The sequence below is a fragment of the Gorilla gorilla genome, chromosome 18 (assembly GCF_029281585.2).
Source record: "Gorilla gorilla gorilla isolate KB3781 chromosome 18, NHGRI_mGorGor1-v2.1_pri, whole genome shotgun sequence".
In the NCBI taxonomy this organism is placed as follows: domain Eukaryota; kingdom Metazoa; phylum Chordata; class Mammalia; order Primates; family Hominidae; genus Gorilla; species Gorilla gorilla.
Genome location: NC_073242.2, coordinates 98940500 through 98959742, shown reverse-complemented (window position 1 = coordinate 98959742; position 19243 = coordinate 98940500). Strand labels below are relative to the sequence as shown.

General features: G+C 47.7%; 1 protein-coding gene across 3 annotated transcripts; it reads left to right on the top strand.

The window, feature by feature from the left end:
* The first annotated feature begins 1142 nt into the window (after positions 1-1142).
* NQO1 (NAD(P)H quinone dehydrogenase 1) lies at positions 1143-18744 on the top strand. Of its 3 annotated transcripts, XM_019011744.3 has the most exons (7): positions 1261-1733; positions 9639-9803; positions 9917-10047; positions 12885-12971; positions 13088-13201; positions 15025-15126; positions 16863-18744. In XM_019011744.3, exons 1-7 carry the CDS (start codon positions 1727-1729, stop codon positions 17166-17168), a joined length of 912 nt encoding a protein of 303 aa, XP_018867289.1. In that variant the 5' UTR covers positions 1261-1726; the 3' UTR covers positions 17169-18744. The 3 variants fall into 3 exon arrangements, with proteins under 3 accessions (XP_004057936.1, XP_018867289.1, XP_004057938.1); XM_004057888.5 differs by lacking the exon at positions 12885-12971 and having other exon boundaries at positions 1143-1733; XM_004057890.5 differs by lacking the exons at positions 12885-12971; positions 13088-13201 and having other exon boundaries at positions 1423-1733.
* The last annotated feature ends 499 nt before the right edge of the window (positions 18745-19243 follow it).

The window sequence follows — 19243 nt, the reverse complement described above, 5'->3', positions numbered from 1 at the left end:
CACCTCAGATCCTGAGTAGCTGGGACACAGGCGCCTGCCACCACGCCTGGCTGCTGGCCACATTTCCAGTGCTCAATAGCTACTTGAAGCTTGTGGCTACCTTACTTGGGCAGCACAGATAGGGAAAGTTCTATTGGACAGGGCTGCCTACCTAGCCCTTTTTTAAAACGTCCTTTTATACTATTTTGTCAGATGGGGTCTCACTTTGTTGCTCAGGCTTTTCTCAAACTCTTGGGCTCAAGTGATCCTCCTGCCTCAGCCTCCCAAAGTAATTCGTAAATACGTGTAAATAATATAGTCCTCTCTTGTTGCATCAAAATGAATGCAAAAATGTCACGATGGGGCCGGGCGCGGTGGCTCATGCCTGTAATCCCAGCACTTCGGGAGGCCGAGGCGGTAGGATCACCTGAGGTCGGAGTTGGAAACCAGTTTTCTGGTGCCTCCTTAACTTTTGCACCGGAGGGACAACGGAAGGGCCCTGTGTCATCCTCACCTCCCCCATCTGTAATTCTTCTGATGGTTAATTACCACTTTAAAGCTCTAGTTCTTTTTCCTTCACCTACTGAGAGTATATCTCCTTCTTTACAGTAACTTTTACTTTATAGAGATTTTTTTTGAGACGGAGTCTCACCTCGTCACTCAGGCGGGAGTGCAGTGGCACGATCTCGACCCACTGCAACCTCCGCCTTCCGGGTTCAAGCGATTCTCCTGCCTCAGCCTCCTGAGTAGCTGGGACTACAGGCGCCCGCCATCACGCCCGGCTAATTTTTCAGTACAGACGGGGCTTCACCAGGTTGGCCAGGCTGGTCTCGAACTCCTGACCTCAGGTGATCCGCCCACCTCGGCCTCCCATATTGTTGGGATTACAGGCGTGAGCCACCGCGCCTGGTCCCGTTTTGGCTATTCTTTAATATGCTTCCCTATAACTGCTATCTCCACACCAGCCTTGCCTTAGCTCACGGGAAACAAAACCAATTAGTTCCCCCATTACCTGCCTTGAGGAGCAGGGGTGGTGCAGTGGCATGCACCCAGGGAAGTGTGTTGTATGGGCCCCCAAGTGCAGAATCTGAATCTTGCAAAGGAAGAAACAAATTAGTCTCCACGGAGCATGTCTCCCAGGACTCTCAGCCTTCCAAATCCACAGTCACAGTGACTCAGCAGAATCTGAGCCTAGGGCACCACAGCAATCCGCATCCGGCTCTTTTTCTGCTCCATTTCGTGCCAAGGCTAAAAGGGCATGCCCACTTGATCCCTGGACTCTCTTGGGACGACTTCCACCCTGCATCCTCTTGCACCTCAGGGCATAGTGCGCAGATGGGCTTGCCTTAGCACCCCCAGCCAGATTTTTGAGGCCTCTGTCACACACACCCCTACAATCCCCTCCTCCAGCCCCCAGAGACTTTTCTTGACTTCCACCAGTTGCTCCTGCGGGTGAGAGTGGAGAGGCCCCTCCTTCATCCCGCAGGCTCCCTCCCTTCCTGGAGCTGCAGCCTCGGCATCCTCCGCCCAGCACCCCAGGATTCAGGCGTTGGGTCCCGCCCTTGTAGGCTGTCCATCTCAAACGGGCCGGACAGGATATATAAGAGAGAATGCACCGTGCACTACACACGCGACTCCCGCACGGTTGCAGCCGGAGCCGCCCAGCGCACCGAGAGCCTAGTTCCGGCCGGGGTCGCCCCGGAAACCAAGAGCCCAGCCAATCAGCGCCCTGGACTGCACCAGAGCCATGGTCGGTGAGTGCTGCAGAGGGCGGGGTGCTTGGCGGTCGTCGCTCGAGCACTGGTGCCTGTGGAGGAGGTTGTAGGGGCTTTCCCTGAATTTTGTTCCTTGACTCAAAACCCACAAAGGGAAGAGATTAGGGACCTGGGATGAGCCTTGATCGGACTCCGGGAGAAGGAGAGCTTCTGTTTGTATCCGGTGTCGCGGATCCTTCCTCACTCCACCCCACGAACTCTAGTGGGCATTTAGGAGAAACTTGACCTTGGAAGCAGAAATTCCCTCCAAAACTGTGGTCAGAAACTGGCCGTCAGAGGCCAAATCAGGCTTACGGTCACAGCCCATACCTCTTTTGGTCTATAGTATTTAAAACACTTTGAAATAAGTTGCTAACATTAAAATGTGTGATTTCACTTAAAAATGTGGATTCCGAGCTTCTGAAGAAAATGAGAATATCTGGCGATTGGTGGACAGGAATGGAGGAAACTGATGCCTTTAGTTTGACGGAGACCAGAACCGGCTCCAGGCTGCCAGGCGCAGGTTTTGTTTTGTTTTGTTTTGTTTTGTTTGAGACGGAGTTTTGCTCTTGTCGCCCAGGCTGTAGTGCAATGGCGCTATCTCAGCTCAGCGCAACTTCCGCCTCCCGGGTTCAAGCGATTCTCCCATCTCAGCCTCCCGAGTAGCTGGGATTACAGGAGTGAGCCATCATGCGCGGCTAATTTTTATATTTTTAGTAGAGACGGGTTTCGCCAAGTTGGCCAGCGTGGTCTCGAACTCCCGACCTCAGGTGATCCACCCACCTCAGCCTCCCCAAGTGCTGAGATTACTGACGTGAGCCACCGTGCCTGGCCTTGGGAGGTATTTTCCATTGAGGCCCTTGGATTAGGCAAACCTGATCAGATCGTACCGGATCCGTTTCTAGTACTGGGTCCACTTCAGTGATAGAGCCTTCCCACTAGGCCATCGACCCTAGGGGAACTCAGAGGTCACCCCAGCTCCACCCAAGGCATAAATAACCATCTGAGACAACTGCAGGGATTGAGAGCTGTTTCCCATATAATCTCACTCTGAGATTGGACAGTACTAAGATTTAGAAAGCTGTTGCCTCATCTAGGGCAGAATCCTGCGTTTTGTAATTTCCTTCCCTGTGGACCTGGTCCTGCCTCTAAAAATGCGCCTGTACACAAAGAAGCCCATCTTGGTCAAAGTGAGTGGAGGAACAGACTGCCCTTGCAGTTGACAAACTGAAATTATCCGGATCTCTGAGAAAGGGACTAAGCTGGGGATTGGTAGCCCAGCATGAGTTACTGGCAGAGACAGCAGGGAATAGATTCTGACAGCTGAGAGGCTTGCCGCATACACGGTGGTTGCTGTTTCCCTTGTATTTCATTCTTCGGCGTCGAGGCACTGGCACCCTCTCCTCCAATACTAACTAGCGCAGGAACTATTTCCTGACTTTTCAATCTTACAGAATGTTCTGTATTTATGTGTAGCTTAAACACAAAAAAGGGCGGTGGTAATGAGGTGAAAAGGGAAGACTTGGATCTTGTATAATTAGTTTTAGCTGTACCCAGCTAACCAAATCTTGAGGTTAACTAAAGCATCCAGGTTTTTTGTTTGCAACTAGTAGATGCATCAGATTCGCACTCATGTTCCCTGGAGCACTCAAGTGAGAAGAGAAGGCAGAAGGAGAATGCATGAAACTGATACAAAGGCTTATCTTTATCATACTTCTTTTTTTCTTTTTGAGACAGGGTCTTGCTTTGTTGCCCAGGCTGGAGTGCAGTGGCATGATCAGGGCTCACTTCAGTCTTGACCTCCTGGGCTCAAGTGATTGTCCCATCTTTGCCCCCTGAGTAGCTGGGACTACAGGTGTGTGCCACCACACCCAGCTAATTTTTTTGGTCAGAGCAGAAGAATTTGAAACCCAGCTAATTTAAAAAAAATTTTTTTTGGCTGGGAGTGGTGGCTCACTCCTGTAATCCCAGCACTTTTGGGAGGCTGAGGCGGGAGGACTGCTTGAGGCCAGGAGTTCAAGACCAAGATTCAGCTCAAATGGCAAGCTCCTCTGAGGGCCTTTCCGAATGGGCCAGCCCTGAGGTCCTGAAGTTTCCTCTGTTGAACTTTTTGAGATGGAGTCTCACTCACTCTGTTGCCCAGGCTGTAGTGCAGTGGCGTGATCTTGGCTCATTGCAATCTCCACTTCCCAGGTTCAAACGATTCTTGTGCTGCAGCCTCCCAAGTAGCTGGGCTTACAGGCGCCCACCACCACGCCCAGCTAATTTGTGTATTTTTAGTAGAGACGGGGTTTCACCATGTTGGCCAGGCTGGTCTCTAGCTTCTGACCTCAAGTGATCCACCCGCCTCGGTCTCCCAAAGTGCTACGATTACAGGCGTGAGCCACCACGCCCAGCCTTCTGTTGAACTTTGTCCCTTACCTCTCCTAACACACTAATGCCATTGTACCCTGAAGAGGTTATCCGTGTGTGCATCTTGTGGCCTCTCTCAGGGTAAACTCTAATAGTCTAACTCCTCCCAGGTCATGTTGCTCAGCTAGTCAAGTGGCAGGAAGGGAAAATGAACCCTCCAGGGCCCAGAAAACTTTTAAATTGCCTATTCACAACCATCTTTTTGTTTGTTTGTTTGAGACAGAGGCTTGCTCTGTTGCGCAGGCTGGAGTGCAATGGTGCGATCTCGGCTCATTGCAACCTCTGCCTCCTGGATTCAAGCGATTCTCCTGCCTCAGCCTCCCGACTAGCTGGGATTACAGGCACCTGCCACTACACCTGGTTAATTTTTTTTTGTATTTTTAGTAGAGACGGGGTTTCACCATGTTGACCAGGCTGGTCTCGAACTCCTGACATGAGGTGATCTGCCCGCCTCAGCCTCCCAAAGTGCTGAGATTACAGGTGTGAGCCACCGCGCCCCACCCACAACCTTCTTTTGATCATTTTTCTTTTGAGTTGTTTTGGGGATCTACCTATTCCAGATACTGCACTTTGATGGTTATATTTGTTGCAAATATATTATTCCTGCTTGTGTTGCCTTACATGAAAAATTGTAAAGTCACAGGCCTGCTTATAGCTATTAGAGTCTGAGCTCCTTGAAAGAGCAAGAGATGGATATCCTGATTTGCTCATTTTCTGAGAAGTGCCTTGACTGTCTTACTACTTAGAAAATGCTTGTTAACATTGATGAGAAGTCAATAAAATAAAAACTGTTGGCCGGGCGCGGTGGCTCACGCCTGTAATCCCAGCAGTTTGGGAGGCCGAGACAGGCGGATCACGAGGTCAGGAAATCGAGACCATCCTGGCTAACACGGTGAAACCCCGTCTCTACTAAAAATACAAACAATTAGCCGGGCGTGGCGGCGGGCGCCTGTAGTCCCAGCTACTCGGGAGGCTGAGGCCGGAGAATGGCATGAACCCGGGAGGCGGAGCTTGCAGTGAGCCGAGATCGCGCCACTGCACTCCAGCCTGGGCGACAGAGCGAAACTCTGTCTCAAAAAAACAAACAAACAAAAACTGTCAGAGCGGCGATCAGTAAACATTGATAAGACTAATGGCAAGGTAAGTTACAAAGAAAATGCCTGTTAGAGCTGAATATGCTCACTTCCCTCCCAATCATGTTAAATCCATGGGTTAAAGAGGTAGGAATTTGTTGAGGCAGCCTCAGAGCTTCCTTTTCCTTTTTCCAAGCTATCCCAAGCAAGTCAATCACTTCCAGCGCATTGAAATCATCATCAGACACCTATTCCACTGAATCTTAGTTTCAAGAGTCCAAAACCCTAGGACCAAGTTTGGAAATCCCCTGGTTTGGCATACTGGGCCCTGAAAGTTACACTTGGCTGAATTTAGCCCAAGAGGCACTTGCCTTGCTAGATATGGTCAATAATAAAAGCAGGAAGAGAGCTTAAGGCTTAAATGTGCCTTTCTAGTTATTTTAGTTATTTCTAGTTATTCAGATGGTGCAAAAAAGTTGCAGATGCCGGCTGGGCACGGTGGCTCACGCCTGTAATCCCAGCACTTTGGGAGGCCAAGGCAGGTGGGTCATGAGGTTAGGACATCGAGACCATCCTGGCTAACATGGTGTCTCTACCAAAACAAAAAATACAAAAAATTAGCCGGGCGTGGTGGCACGCGCCTGTAATCCCAGCTATTCGGAGGCTGAGGAAGGAGAATCGCTTGAACCCAGGAGGCAGAAGTTGCTGTGAGCCGAGATCGCGCCACTGCACTCCAGCCTGGGTGACAGAGCAAGACTCCATCTCCCCCGCCCCCACCCCGCCAAAAAAGTTGCAGATGCCTTCTCTCCCAGCTCCACCCACTGTTCATGGTAGGGTATGAAGTAGCAGCGCACATTATCAGGAGCAACTGTGGGGATAAGCGTCCTTTCTCTGGCAATTCGCTCTATGCCCTTGTACGCTGTTGTTTGTATTTCTCACTGTTTGTAAGTCTCACTGCCGCCCAGGCTGGAGTACAGTGGTGTGATCACGGCTCACTGCAACCTCCACCTCCCTGGCTCAAACGATCTTCCCACCTCAGCTTCCTAAGTAGCTGGGACTACAGGCACACACCACTACGCTCAGCTAATTTTTTTTTTTTTTTTTTTTTTGGTAGAAACGGGGTTTCTCCATATTAGCCAGGCTGGTCTCAAACTCCTGGGCTCAAGCAAGCTGCCTGCCTCGGCTTCCCAAAGTGCTGGGATTACAGGTGTGAGCCACCACGCCCAGCCACTCTCTGTGTTTTTAAATTATTCCAGCTTCACCACTTAATGACTACACACTTGGGTAACTTGCTTCTCTCCTGTGCCTCAGTTTTCTCATCTGTAACATGGGGCTGCTCATGGTATTGACCTCATAGGGTGTGTCTCAGTCTATTTTGTGCTGCCATACATAATACTTGGGACTAGGTAGTTAATAAAAAAAGAAATTGATTTCTCACAGTTCTGGAAGCTGGGAAGTCGAAGATCAAGGTGCTGGCAGGTTTGGCTGTCTGGTGAGAGCTGCATTTGGAGGAATGCTGCGTCCTTACACAGATGGTGGGAGGTAGAAGGTGGAAGGGCAGGTGAGCCCCGTGCTGGGTGAAGCCTCTTTTATGAGGGCCTTAATCCCACTCATGAGGAAGGAGACCCCCTCGCCTAATCACCTATCACAGGCCCCATCTGTTAATCCTCTCACATTGGCAGCACCTGAATTTTGGAGGGGGACACGTTTAAAACATAGCAGGTTGTCCTGACAAAGGAAGAAAGTGCAGGCCGGGCGTGGTTGCTCACACCTATAATCCCAACACTGTAGGAGGCTGAGGCAGGCAAAATTGCTCCAGCCTGGGCAACACAGCTCCAGATTTGACCAGCCTGGGCAACATGGCAAATCCCTGTCTCTACAAAAAAAAAAAAAAATTAGGTGTGGTGGTGCACACCTGTAGTACCAGCTACTCAGGAGGCTGAGGTGGGAGGATAGCTTGAGCCTGAGAGGTCAAGGCTGCAGTGACCTGAGATCATGCCACTGCATTCCAGCCTGGGCAACAGATCGAGACCCTGTCTCAGAAAGAGAAAAAGAAAAAAAAGGAATGCAAAGCACTTAGGGCAGTGCCTAGCACTAAGGATCCACTAAATACTGTTCTTGCAAATTGAAGCATGCTGCCTCTGACAACCTTGTTAATATAAAAGAGGCCCATTTCCCTTCTACCTGTACCTCTTTGCCATTTCTTATAAAGGAAGCTGAGCTGTTAATAGTTTAATGTGATTGGCCTGGCACGGTGGCTCACACCTGTAATCCCAGCTACTGGGGATGCTGAGGCAGGAGAATCGCTTGAACCTGAGAGGCGGAGGTTGCAGTGAGCCGAGATCATGCCACTGCACTCCAGCCTGGGCAACAGAGTGAGACTGTCAAAAAAAAAAAAAAAGTTTAATGTGATCACTGCACATTTTTCCCCCTCATACCAAGGTGCTGCAAGTCTACATACAAATATATGTCATTTCTTTTTTTCTTTTTCTTTTTTTTGTATTTTCTTTTTTCTTCCTTCCCCCTCTCTCTCCCCTCCTCTCACTTCTTTCATTTTAAATAAAAATGGATTCATATTCACTTGCTTTTTTATCAGTTAATAATATAGCATGGATATCTTTTTGAGTCACTACATATAGTTAATTCATTTTAATTTTTTTAATTTTTAAAATTTGTTTATTTGAGACAGGGTCTCCCTCTGTCACCCAGGCTGGAGTGCAGTGCGGCGATCACGGATCACTGCAGCCTCAACCTCCTGGGTTCAAGTGATCCTTCCATCTCTCAGCCTCCTGAGTAGTTGGGACTACAGGGATACACCACCGTGCCCAGCTAATTTTTGTACTTTTTGTAGAGAAGAGATTTCGCTTTTGTCATGTTGCCCAGGCTGGTCTCGAACTCCTGGGCTCAAGCAATGTTCCCGCCTTGGCCTCCCAAAGTGCTGGAATTAGAAGCGTGAGCAACCATACCTGGTCAACAGTCTCTAAAAATTTCTTTTTACTGACAAGGTGTCACTATGCTGCCCACGCTGGTCTCCATCTCCTGGCCTCAAGGGATCTTGCCGCCTCAGCCTTCCAAGTAGCTGGATTACAGGCTCCAGCCACTGTGCCCAGCCAGTTTAACTCATTCTTTTTTATATTTTTTTTACTTTTATTTTATTTATTTTTCTGAGACAGGGTCTTACTCTGTTGCCCAGGCTGGAGTGCAGTGGCACGATCTCGGCTCACTGCAACCTCTGCTTCCTGGGTTCAAGCGATTCTCCTGCCTCAGGCTCCCGAATAGCTGGGATTACAGGTGCCCGCTACCATACCCAGCTAATTTTTGTATTTTTGTAGAGACAGGGTTTCACCATGTTGGCCAGGATGGTCTTGATCTCTTGACCTCGTGACCTGCCCGCCTCAGCCTCCCAAAGTGCTGGGATTACAGGCTCGAGCCACCGTGCCTGGCCAACTCATTCTTGTTAACAGCAAAATATCCTGTAGTGTGGATGTACCCATAATTTATTAAAATGTTCCCCATAGACAATCAGGTTATATCTAATTTTTGCCAGTGAAAAGCATGGTGTAATACACATCCTTCCTCTTATAGCCTGATGCTTTTAGTCTGTAGAACAGATTCCCCCAAATTGGAAAGCGAGATAAAAGATTTATGTGTCTTTAAAGTTTTAAGAGATTCTGCCTCATTACTTTCCCTAAAGGTTGAGGCAATTCATATTCCCACCAGTAAGGAGCCAATTTTTCTGTTGGTACAATCTTAATAACCCTGGGTGTTATTTGTTTTACATTTTGTGGGTAAATGTAAACTCACAGTAAATGTAAACACAGTACCCATGTAAACGAATGGGTAAATGGCTCATTTTAATTTTGCTTTTCCTGACAGGTCACGCAGAGCATCTTTTTTTTTTTTTTTTTTTTTTTTTTTTTGAGACGGAGTCTCCCATTGTCGCCCAGGCTGGAGTGCAATGGTGCAATCTTGGCTCACCGCAACCTCCGCCTCCCGAGTTCAAGTGATTCTCCTGCCTCAGCCTCCCGAGTAGCTGGGATTACAGGTGCCTGCCACCACACCCAGCTAATTTTTGTATTTTTAGTAGAGACAGGGTTTCGCCATGTTGGCCAGGCTGGTCTCAAACTCCTGACCTCAGGTGATCTGCCCGCCTTGGCCTCCCAAAGTGCTGGTATTACAATTATGAGCCACGGAGCCTGGTTGTCAACATTATTTATTAAATCAGCCACTGATTTAAATGCTTCCTTTAATCTTCAGTACTTTTAAGGGGAAAATACATTTCTGGCTACAGGAGATGGAATGCAATAGCCTAATGTCAAACAAAGCCACCCCCTCCTTTACAGACTGCAACTCCCTTGTAGCTGAAGGTTTGCTGGTTGGTAATGGGTTTTTCCTGTGTGCTTTGTGTGTGTCTCTGTAGGCAGAAGAGCACTGATCGTACTGGCTCACTCAGAGAGGACGTCCTTCAACTATGCCATGAAGGAGGCTGCTGCAGCGGCTTTGAAGAAGAAAGGATGGGAGGTGGTGGAGTCGGACCTCTATGCCATGAACTTCAATCCCATCATTTCCAGAAAGGACATCACAGGTAGGAGTTCCTCCTCCCCTCTTTAATTAGTTCTTTGCGGATCTCCTTGCCTGTGGGTCCTCTGGCCCAGCTTTGGCCCCTCTGGCCCCAGCCTCTCTTTTTCTTCTCTGCAGGTAAACTGAAGGACCCTGCGAACTTTCAGTATCCTGCCGAGTCTGTTCTGGCTTATAAAGAAGGCCATCTGAGCCCAGATATTGTGGCTGAACAAAAGAAGCTGGAAGCCGCAGACCTTGTGATATTCCAGGTATGGGGGGACATCGGAAGGGGTGTCAGGGACATTTGCGTGCTTATTGTCCTAGACATGTACCTAATTAGCTATGGGATCTTAAACAGTTACCCACTTTACTGCATTCTCTGCAAATAAGGGTGATTACTTTAAAATGGCAGTATTACATGGATTTCACAGATATTGGGAATCTGGCTGTATTACCGTTGCATGTGTAAATGCAACTGCAAGGCCAGGCACGGTGGCTCACGCCTGTAATCCCAGCACTTTGGGAGGCCAAGGCAGGTGAATCACAAGGTCAAGAGACCAAGACCATCCTGACCAACATGGTGAAACCCTGTCTTTACTAAAAGTACAAAAATTAGCTGGGTGTGGTGGCATGTGCCTGTAGTCCCAGCTACTCTGGAGGCTGAGGCAGGAGAATCACTTGAACCCGGGAGGTGGAGGTTGAAGTGAACCAAGATTGCGCCACTGCACCCCATCCTGGTGACATGGCGACAGAGCGAGATTCTGTCTCAAAAAAAAAAAAAAGAAAGAAAGAAATGCAGCTGCAGAGATGATGTACAGTCCTTGAGCTTGCTTTCTTCCATGTACTTAGTCTCCCCTTCAGTTAGCGATTCCTTCAGTTAGCGAATCCTGCAGTTAGCGAATCCTGCAGTTAGCGATTCCTGTTGGACTCTCTCAAAATTTGCAGTTCTTCTCCTTTCTCCATAAGAATCCCAAATACTTTGTAGAATAATCCATGAGACATTGACTTCTCTGCCATTGTAGCCTGCCAGCTGAAGGGGGCTTTGAAACCCTGCTGAATGTGTTCCTGCAGCAAACCACGGCCTTTCTTCTTGGGGAAGCTGCCTTACCGTTTAGCAGACAATGCTGGGATTGTGCGTGCATCTCGTCAGTGATCTTTCCTATAAATGTGACTGTACTCAATGACTTTGCTTTTACAATTCCAGCCAGTCTTTTGATATTGAACATAGAATGTATATGATCCTGGAAACCACGAGGAGGGTGGTACAGCCTGTGTTTTTTTTTTTTTCTCTCTCTCGTTTTTTTTTGTTATTCAATGAGCTACAAAACATCCAATCCTTGAAGTCCTTTATTTTACCCACAGGCCTGTTGCTAAGAATCAAAGCCACATGCCACTAGCCAGTACCCCAAAGGATGGCTTTAAAAAAAAATTTAAATTGGAGACAAGTTCTCACGGTCGCCCAGGATGGAGTGCAGTGGCATGATCTCTGCTCACTGCTGCCTCAACCTCCTGGGCTCAAATGATCCTCCCACCTCAGTCTCCCGAATAGCTGGGACTATCAGTGCACACCACCATGCCCTGCTAATTTTTTAATTTTTTTGTACAGATAGGGTCTCACCATGTTGCCCAGGCTGGTCTCAAACTCTTGGGCTCAAGTGAGCCGCCTGCCTGGACCTCCCAAAGGGCTGGGATTATAGGCATGTGCCTTTCATATCTTTAAATCATGAATCAAGGATAAGAAAACCTCCTAGTATAGTCCTTACTCTGCTTTTATTAGGATAAGAGGTCAGACAAGACTTTCTCATGGGAAGTCCCTGATGAACCTTAGTCACACTAATTATTATTTATTATTATTTTTATTTTTTAACATTTTATTTATTTATTTATTTGTTTTTGAGATGGAGTCTCACTCTGTTGCCCAGGCTGGAGTGCAGTGGTGCAATCTCGGCTCACTGCAACCTCCGCCTCCCGGGTTCAAGCCATTTTCCTGCCTCAGCCTCCCAAGTAGCTGGGACTACAGGCATGCACCACCACGCTTGACTAATTTTTGTATTTTTAGTAGAAACAGGGTTTCACCATGTTGGCCAGGCTGGTCTCAAATTCCTGACCTCAAGTGATCCACCCACCTTGGCCTCCAAAAGTGCTAGAATTAAAGGCATGAGCAACTGCACCTAGCCACGTTGATGATGATGATGATGATTATTATTATTATTATTATTTAGAGATGGAGTCTTGCTCTGTCACCCAGGCTGGAATACAGTGGTGATCACAGCTCCCTGCAGCCTCCAACTCCTGGGCTCAAGCAATCCTCCTGCCTCAGCCTCTCATATAGCTGGGACTAGAGATGTCCACCATCACACCAGGCTAATTTTTAAATTTTTTTGTAGAGACAAAGTCTCACTTTGTTGCCCAGGCTGGTCTCAAACTCCTGGGCTCAAGTGGTCCTCCCACCTTGGCCTCCCAAAATACTGGGATTACAGGCATGAGCAACCACACTCAGCCATCACACTGATTATTAGTTTGCATTTTTGAGTGATTTTGTTTATTCTAAGTGATATGATTTTTCATCCACGATAACAAGGGACAGTCATAAAATGAAGAAGGCCTACATTTTTTTCCACGATGGGGTCTCACTCTGTCACCCAGGCTGGAGTGCAGTGGCACGATCTCGGCTCACTGCAACCTCCACCTCCCGGGTTCAAGTGATTCTCCTGCCTCAACAGCCCGAGTAGCTAGGACTACAGGCGTGCGCCACCACGCCCAGTTGATTTTGGTATTTTTAGTAGAGATGAGGTTTCACCATGTTGGCCAGGCTGGTCTCAAACTCATGCCCTCAAGTGATCCACCCGCCTTGGCCTCCCAAAGGGCTGGGATTACAGGCTTGAGCCACTGCACCTGGCCAACAGTCATATTGTTGATACCACACCTACTAAAGCAAACTCTTGGGAAAATACTGATTGAAGCAACAGCATGAAGCAAACCTTGTTTGCAATCCTTGCTATTTAGACTTTGCTGCCAAATGTGATTTCATACAAACAAGTTTCATATCAACAAGTCTTCTGTGTATCTATCTTTACTTGGACCCACTCAATATTTGCATTTTCAGGGAAAAAGAAGACTGTCAAGTTGGCTGACCAAGGAAAATAATGATCTCTTTCCTCAAAGTGCTAACTCCCCAGGAGGAATGGGAAAGGTGTGAAGAGGGGCTCCCCACACAGTGCCATCATGGGGAGCAGCTCAGCACTCCGAGCCACCTTCTGGGCTTGGGGAGCCCCTGGTCTTACCTCAGTGATGTCTTCTGTCCCACAGTTCCCCCTGCAGTGGTTTGGAGTCCCTGCTATTCTGAAAGGCTGGTTTGAGCGAGTGTTCATAGGAGAGTTTGCTTACACTTACGCTGCCATGTATGACAAAGGACCCTTCCGGGTAGGTGGACGGTTCTGAATGCTCTGACAGCTGGCTTCTGGGTGGTCTGTCCTGATGCAGGGGTGTTTGTTTGTTTGTTTGTTTGAGATGGAGCTTCCCTCTTGTTGCCCAGGCTGGAGTGCAGTGGCGGGATCTCGGCTCACTGCAACCTCCACCTCCTGAGTTCAAGCGATTCTCCTGCCTCAGCCTCCCGAGTAGCTGGGATTACAGGCATGTGCCACCATGCCTGGCTAATTTTGTATTTCTAGTAGAGACAGGGTTTCTCCATGTTGGTCAGGCTGGTCTTGAACTCCTGACCTCAGGTGATCTACCCGCCTCAGCCTCCCAAAGTGCTGTGATTACAGGTGTGAGCCACTGTGCCCGGCTCTGATGCAGGGTTTTGAGCACAATTAGATCCTAAGCCTAGGCTCCAGGTCCTTTGGGAGAGACACATGATCAAGTTTTTACAGATGGAATGACATGATGTTTGGGATTTGTTTTAAAATGCTCCAGAGGCCGGGCGCAGTGGCTCACGCCTGTAATTTCAGCACTTTGGGAGGCCGAGGCAGGCAGATCACCTGAGGTCAGGAGTTTGAGACCAGTCTGGCCAACATGGCGAAACCCCGTCTCTACCAAAAATACAAAAATTAGCTGGGTGTGGTGGCAGGCATCTACAATCCCAGCTACTCAGGAGGCTGAGCCAGGAGAATTGCTTGAAACCCAGGAGGTGGAGGTTACAGTGAGCCAAGATCGCGCCACTGCACTCCAGCCTGGGCAACAAAGCAAGACTCCATCTTAAAAAATAAAAGGCCAAGCGCGGTGGTTCATACCTGTAATCCCAGCACTTTGGGAGGCCAAGGCAGGCAGATCACAAGGTCAGGAGATCAAGACTATCCTGCCTAACAGGGCGAAACCCCGTCTCTACTAAAAATACAAAAAAAATTAGCCGGGTGCGGTGGCACGTGCCTGTAGTCCCAGGTACTCGGGAGGCTGAGGCAAGATAGTTGCTTGAACCCGGGAGGCAGAGGTTGCAGTGAGCTGAGATCGCGCCACTGCACTCCAGCCTGGGTGACAGAGCGAGACTCCATATCAAAAACAAAAATTAGCCAGATGTGGTGGTGGGCACCTGTAATCCCAACTATTTGGGAGGCTGAGGCAGGAGAATCACTTGAACCCGGGAGACAGTTTGCAGTTAGTTGAGATGGTGCTACTGCACCCCAGCCTGGGCAACAGAGCCAGACTCTGTCTCAGAGGAAAAAAAAAATGAAATAATAAAATAAAATAAAACGCTCCAGAGAACAAGGGGGTCATGGGTCGAGCTAAAACTAGAATAGCAGAATACTGAGAGGTGAAGGTGAGCGATAGATTCAGCACTATTTTCTCATTTACATGTGTTAAAAATTTCCATAATAAAAACAAAAGAAGGCCTGTCTTCATTTTTTGGAGGCCCAAATCCTGCACAGGGAACCCTTCGAGACCTTCCAGATGAAAGAGCTTGTCCTACGCCATGCCTAGCCCGTGGGAGGATGGATAAGAACAACCAATAACTCCACCTAGGCAGCCAGCAGCCAGCACTGATTTTGGATATGGTGACAGCCTCGTCCTAAGCCACATGTGGGGGTTTGGAATCCTTCATTTGCCCCAGGCCACCGGTCTGTAGACCATCTAGGCTGGCACTCCTGCAGAGTCATATTATGTAGCTCAGGGGAGCGAAAGTATGAAGTAATATAAACAGCAAATAGGACAGGCTTGTGTGTTCTTTTCCCTGGAGCTGTTTCATTAACTTCTTGTCACCAAGGGGATGTGGAGGGAAGTGAAGTTTGTTATTGCTTTTTCTTTTGCAGAGTAAGAAGGCAGTGCTTTCCATCACCACTGGTGGCAGTGGCTCCATGTACTCTCTGCAAGGGATCCACGGGGACATGAATGTCATTCTCTGGCCAATTCAGGTACCTCATTTTCTTTTCTTTTCTTTTTTTTCTTTGAGACGGAGTCTCACTCTGTCATCTAGGCTGGAGTGCAGTGACACCATCTTAGCTCACTACAAGCTCCACCCGCTGGGTTCAAGCAATTCTCCTGCCTCAGCCTACTGACAGGCACCCGCCACCACACTCGGCTAATTTTTGTATTTTTTAGTAGAGACGGGGTCTTGCCATGTTAGCCAGGCTGGTTTCAAACACTTGACCTCAAATGATCCTCCTGCCTCAGCCTCCCAAAGTGCTGTGATTACAGGCGTGAGCCACTGCACCTGGCCAGGTACCTCATTTTCAACGAACCTTCAGGGGAATTCATTAATTGAGCCTTCTGTGGGGTTCAAAACCTCAAGATAGCATCTGAAATTAGATCTTGAGTTGTGAAGATGAAAGCATGGTCATGATTCAGAATGATGGGAGCCTCCTTTAAGAACCTGCCTGCCTTCCCAGGTGCCTGTGTGTGAACACACCTGCGTGTGCATGTGTTCAAACAGCATTCTGTCCCAGCCAAGGACTAGTGCGAATCACTACCCTTGATTTGTATAGCCATGGGCCCTGGTCTCACCAGATGACTGACATCTCTCTCCAGCCTTCCTGTCCTTCTCCAGGTTGCTGACACAGTCCCATAGACTATTAGAGCCCAAGACAATTTAAGAAATGATTTACTGGGAGGCTGAGGCAGAAGGATCGCTTGAGCCCAGGACTTTGGAACCAGCCTGGGCAACATATAAGACCTCATCTCTACAAAAAAAAAAAAAAAAAAAAATTAGCTGGGTGTAGTCATACACCTGTGGTCCCAGCTACTTGGGAGTCTAAGGTGAGAGACCCAGGAGTTCGAGGCTGCAATGAGCTATGATCACACCACTGCATGCCAGCCTGGGATACAGGGTGAGACCCTGTTTCAAAGAAAAAAGAAATAATTTAGTCCAGCCAGTTTATACATGGATAAAACTGAAGCCTGGGGTGGGCTTATTGGTGTTACCAAACCCTCAAGATAATTTCTATAAAGAGGGAGGTTGGAGAGAAGAGCCAGTGAGTGGCCACTTATGAAAATCATTTATCAAGACTCATCTGGGCCTGTAATCCCAGCACTTTGGGAGACTGAGGCAGGCGGATCACTTGAGGTCAGGAGTTCGAGACCAGCCTGGTCAACACAGTGAAACCCTGTCTCTACTAAAGATACAAAAATTAGCTGGGCATGGTGGCGCATGCCTGTAATCCCAGCTACGCGGGAGGCTGAGGCAGGAGAACCGCTTGAACCCAGGAAGTGGAAGCTGCAATGAGCCGAGATCGTGCCATGGCACTCCAGCCTGGGCGACCGAGCGAGACTCTGCCTCAAAAAAAAAAAAAAAAGGACTCATCTGGTTATATGGAGAGGCAGAGAAATGCACCCACGCAGGTCTTGGTGAGTCACCTGCCAAGAAACTGAGACTCCCTAAAGTAACAGAACTTCCAGCCTTCTTGGCAAAGGATCCAGGTCGGCACAGTTTCAAGGTTTATGCATTTAAAGAAGAACACACCTGAGAAGGCTAAAATTGGTAACGGCTAGGTAGAGGGTAAGAGAGAGACGCTAGCTCTGAACTGATTCTCTGGTGTGCCTGAGGCCTCCTTATCAGAGTGTCTTACTGAGAAGCCCAGACCAACTTCTGTTGTTTATAGTACAACTGCATGGAATTGGTTGACTTACCTCTCTGTGCTTTCTGTATCCTCAGAGTGGCATTCTGCATTTCTGTGGCTTCCAAGTCTTAGAACCTCAACTGACATATAGCATTGGGCACACTCCAGCAGACGCCCGAATTCAGATCCTGGAAGGATGGAAGAAACGCCTGGAGAATATTTGGGATGAGACACCACTGTATTTTGCTCCAAGCAGCCTCTTTGACCTAAACTTCCAGGCAGGATTCTTAATGAAAAAAGAGGTACAGGATGAGGAGAAAAACAAGAAATTTGGCCTTTCTGTGGGCCATCACTTGGGCAAGTCCATCCCAACTGACAACCAGATCAAAGCTAGAAAATGAGATTCCTTAGACTGGATTTCCTTCTAACATGTTATCAAATCTGGGTGTCTTTCCAGGCTTCCCTGACTTGCTTTAGTTTTTAAGATTTGTGTTTTTCTTTTTCCACAAGGAATAAATGAGAGGGAATCGACTGTATTCGTGCATTTTTGGATCATTTTTAACTGATTCTTATGATTACTATCATGGCATATAACCAAAATCCGACTGGGCTCAAGAGGCCACTTAGGGAAAGATGTAGAAAGATGCTAGAAAAATGTTCTTTAAAGGCATCTACACAATTTAATTCCTCTTTTTAGGGCTAAAGTTTTAGGGTACAGTTTGGCTAGGTATCATTCAACTCTCCAATGTTCTATTAATCACCTCTCTGTAGTTTATGGCAGAAGGGAATTGCTCAGAGAAGGAAAAGACTGACTCTACCGGCCCTAAGGGACTTAACTTGTTTGGTAGTTAGCCATCTAATGCTTGTTTATGATATTTCTTGCTTTCAATTACAAAGCAGTTACTAATATGCCTAGCACAAGTACCACTCTTGGTCAGCTTTTGTTGTTTATATACAGTACACAGATACCTTGAAAGGAAGAGCTAATAAATCTCTCCTTTGCTGCAGTCATCTACTTTTTTTTTTTAATTAAAAAAAATTTTTTTTGAAGCAGTCTTGCTCTGTTACCCAGGCTGGAGTGCAGTGGCGTGATCTCGGCTCACTGCAACCTCTGCCTCCCAGGTTCCAGCAATTCTCCTGCCTCAGCCTCCCTAGTAGCTGGGATGACAGGTGCCTGCCATCATGCCTGGCTAATTTTTGTATTTTTAGTAGAGATGGCGTTTCACCATGTTGGCCAGGCTGGTCTCAAACTCCTGACCTCAGGTGATCCGCCTGCCTCAGCCTCCCAAAGTGCTGGGATTACAGGCGTGAGCCACCACACCTGGCCCTTGCAATCTTCTACTTTAAGGTTTGCAGAGATAAACCAATAAATCCACACCGTACATCTGCAATATGAATTCAAGAAAGGAAATAGTACCTTCAATACTTAAAAACAGCCTTCCACAAAAAATACTTTATTTCTGATCTATACAAACTTTCAGAAGGTTATTTTCTTTATCATTGCTAAACTGACGACTTACCATGGGATGGGGTCCAGTCCCATGACCTTGGGGTACAATTGTAAACCTAGAGTTTTATCAACTTTGGTGAACAGTTTTGGCATAATAGTCAATTTCTACTTCTGGAAGTCATCTCATTCCACTGTTGGTATTATATAATTCAAGGAGAATATGATAAAACACTGCCCTCTTGTGGTGCATTGAAAGAAGAAATGAGAAATGATGAAAAGGTTGCCTGAAAAATGGGAGACAGCCTCTTACTTGCCAAGAAAATGAAGGGATTGGACCGAGCTGGAAAACCTCCTTTACCAGCTGCTGACTGGCACTGGTGGTTTTTGCTCTCGACAGTATCCACAATAGCTGACGGCTGGGTGTTTCAGTTTGAAAATATTTTGTTGCCTTCATCTTCACTGCAATTTTGTGTAAATTTCTCAAAGATCTGAATTAAATAAATAAAATTCATTTCTACAGACCCACACTCATTGGTATCAGTGAAGCTAATGATAGTGGAATCTAGTGGGAGGCAGATCAGAGGATTCAATCACAAACTGCAGCTAGAAGCCCCTTGGTGACGTGGCTTGACAACTCACCCAGCAGGGCTGCTTCCTACTAAATGGTAATGGAACAACCTTTTCAGTCCTCTCAGGGAATTTAAAGGAAAGAGAGTGGTATAGAAATCAAGAAAAACAGGCTGCGTGCAATGGCTCACGCCTGTAGTAATCCCAGCATTTTGGGAGGCAAAGGCGGGTGGATCACCTGAGGTCAGGAAACCCTGTCTACTAAAAACTTAAAAAATTAGCTGGGCGTGGTGGTGCGGGCCTGTAATCCCAGCTACTCAGGAGGCTGAGGCAGGAGAATTGCTTGAACCCGGGAGGCGGAGGTTTCAGTGAGCCAAGATCATGCCACTGCACTCCAGCCTGGGTGATAAGAGCGAGACTCTGTCTCCAAAAAAAATAAGAGACATCTATTAAGACTGC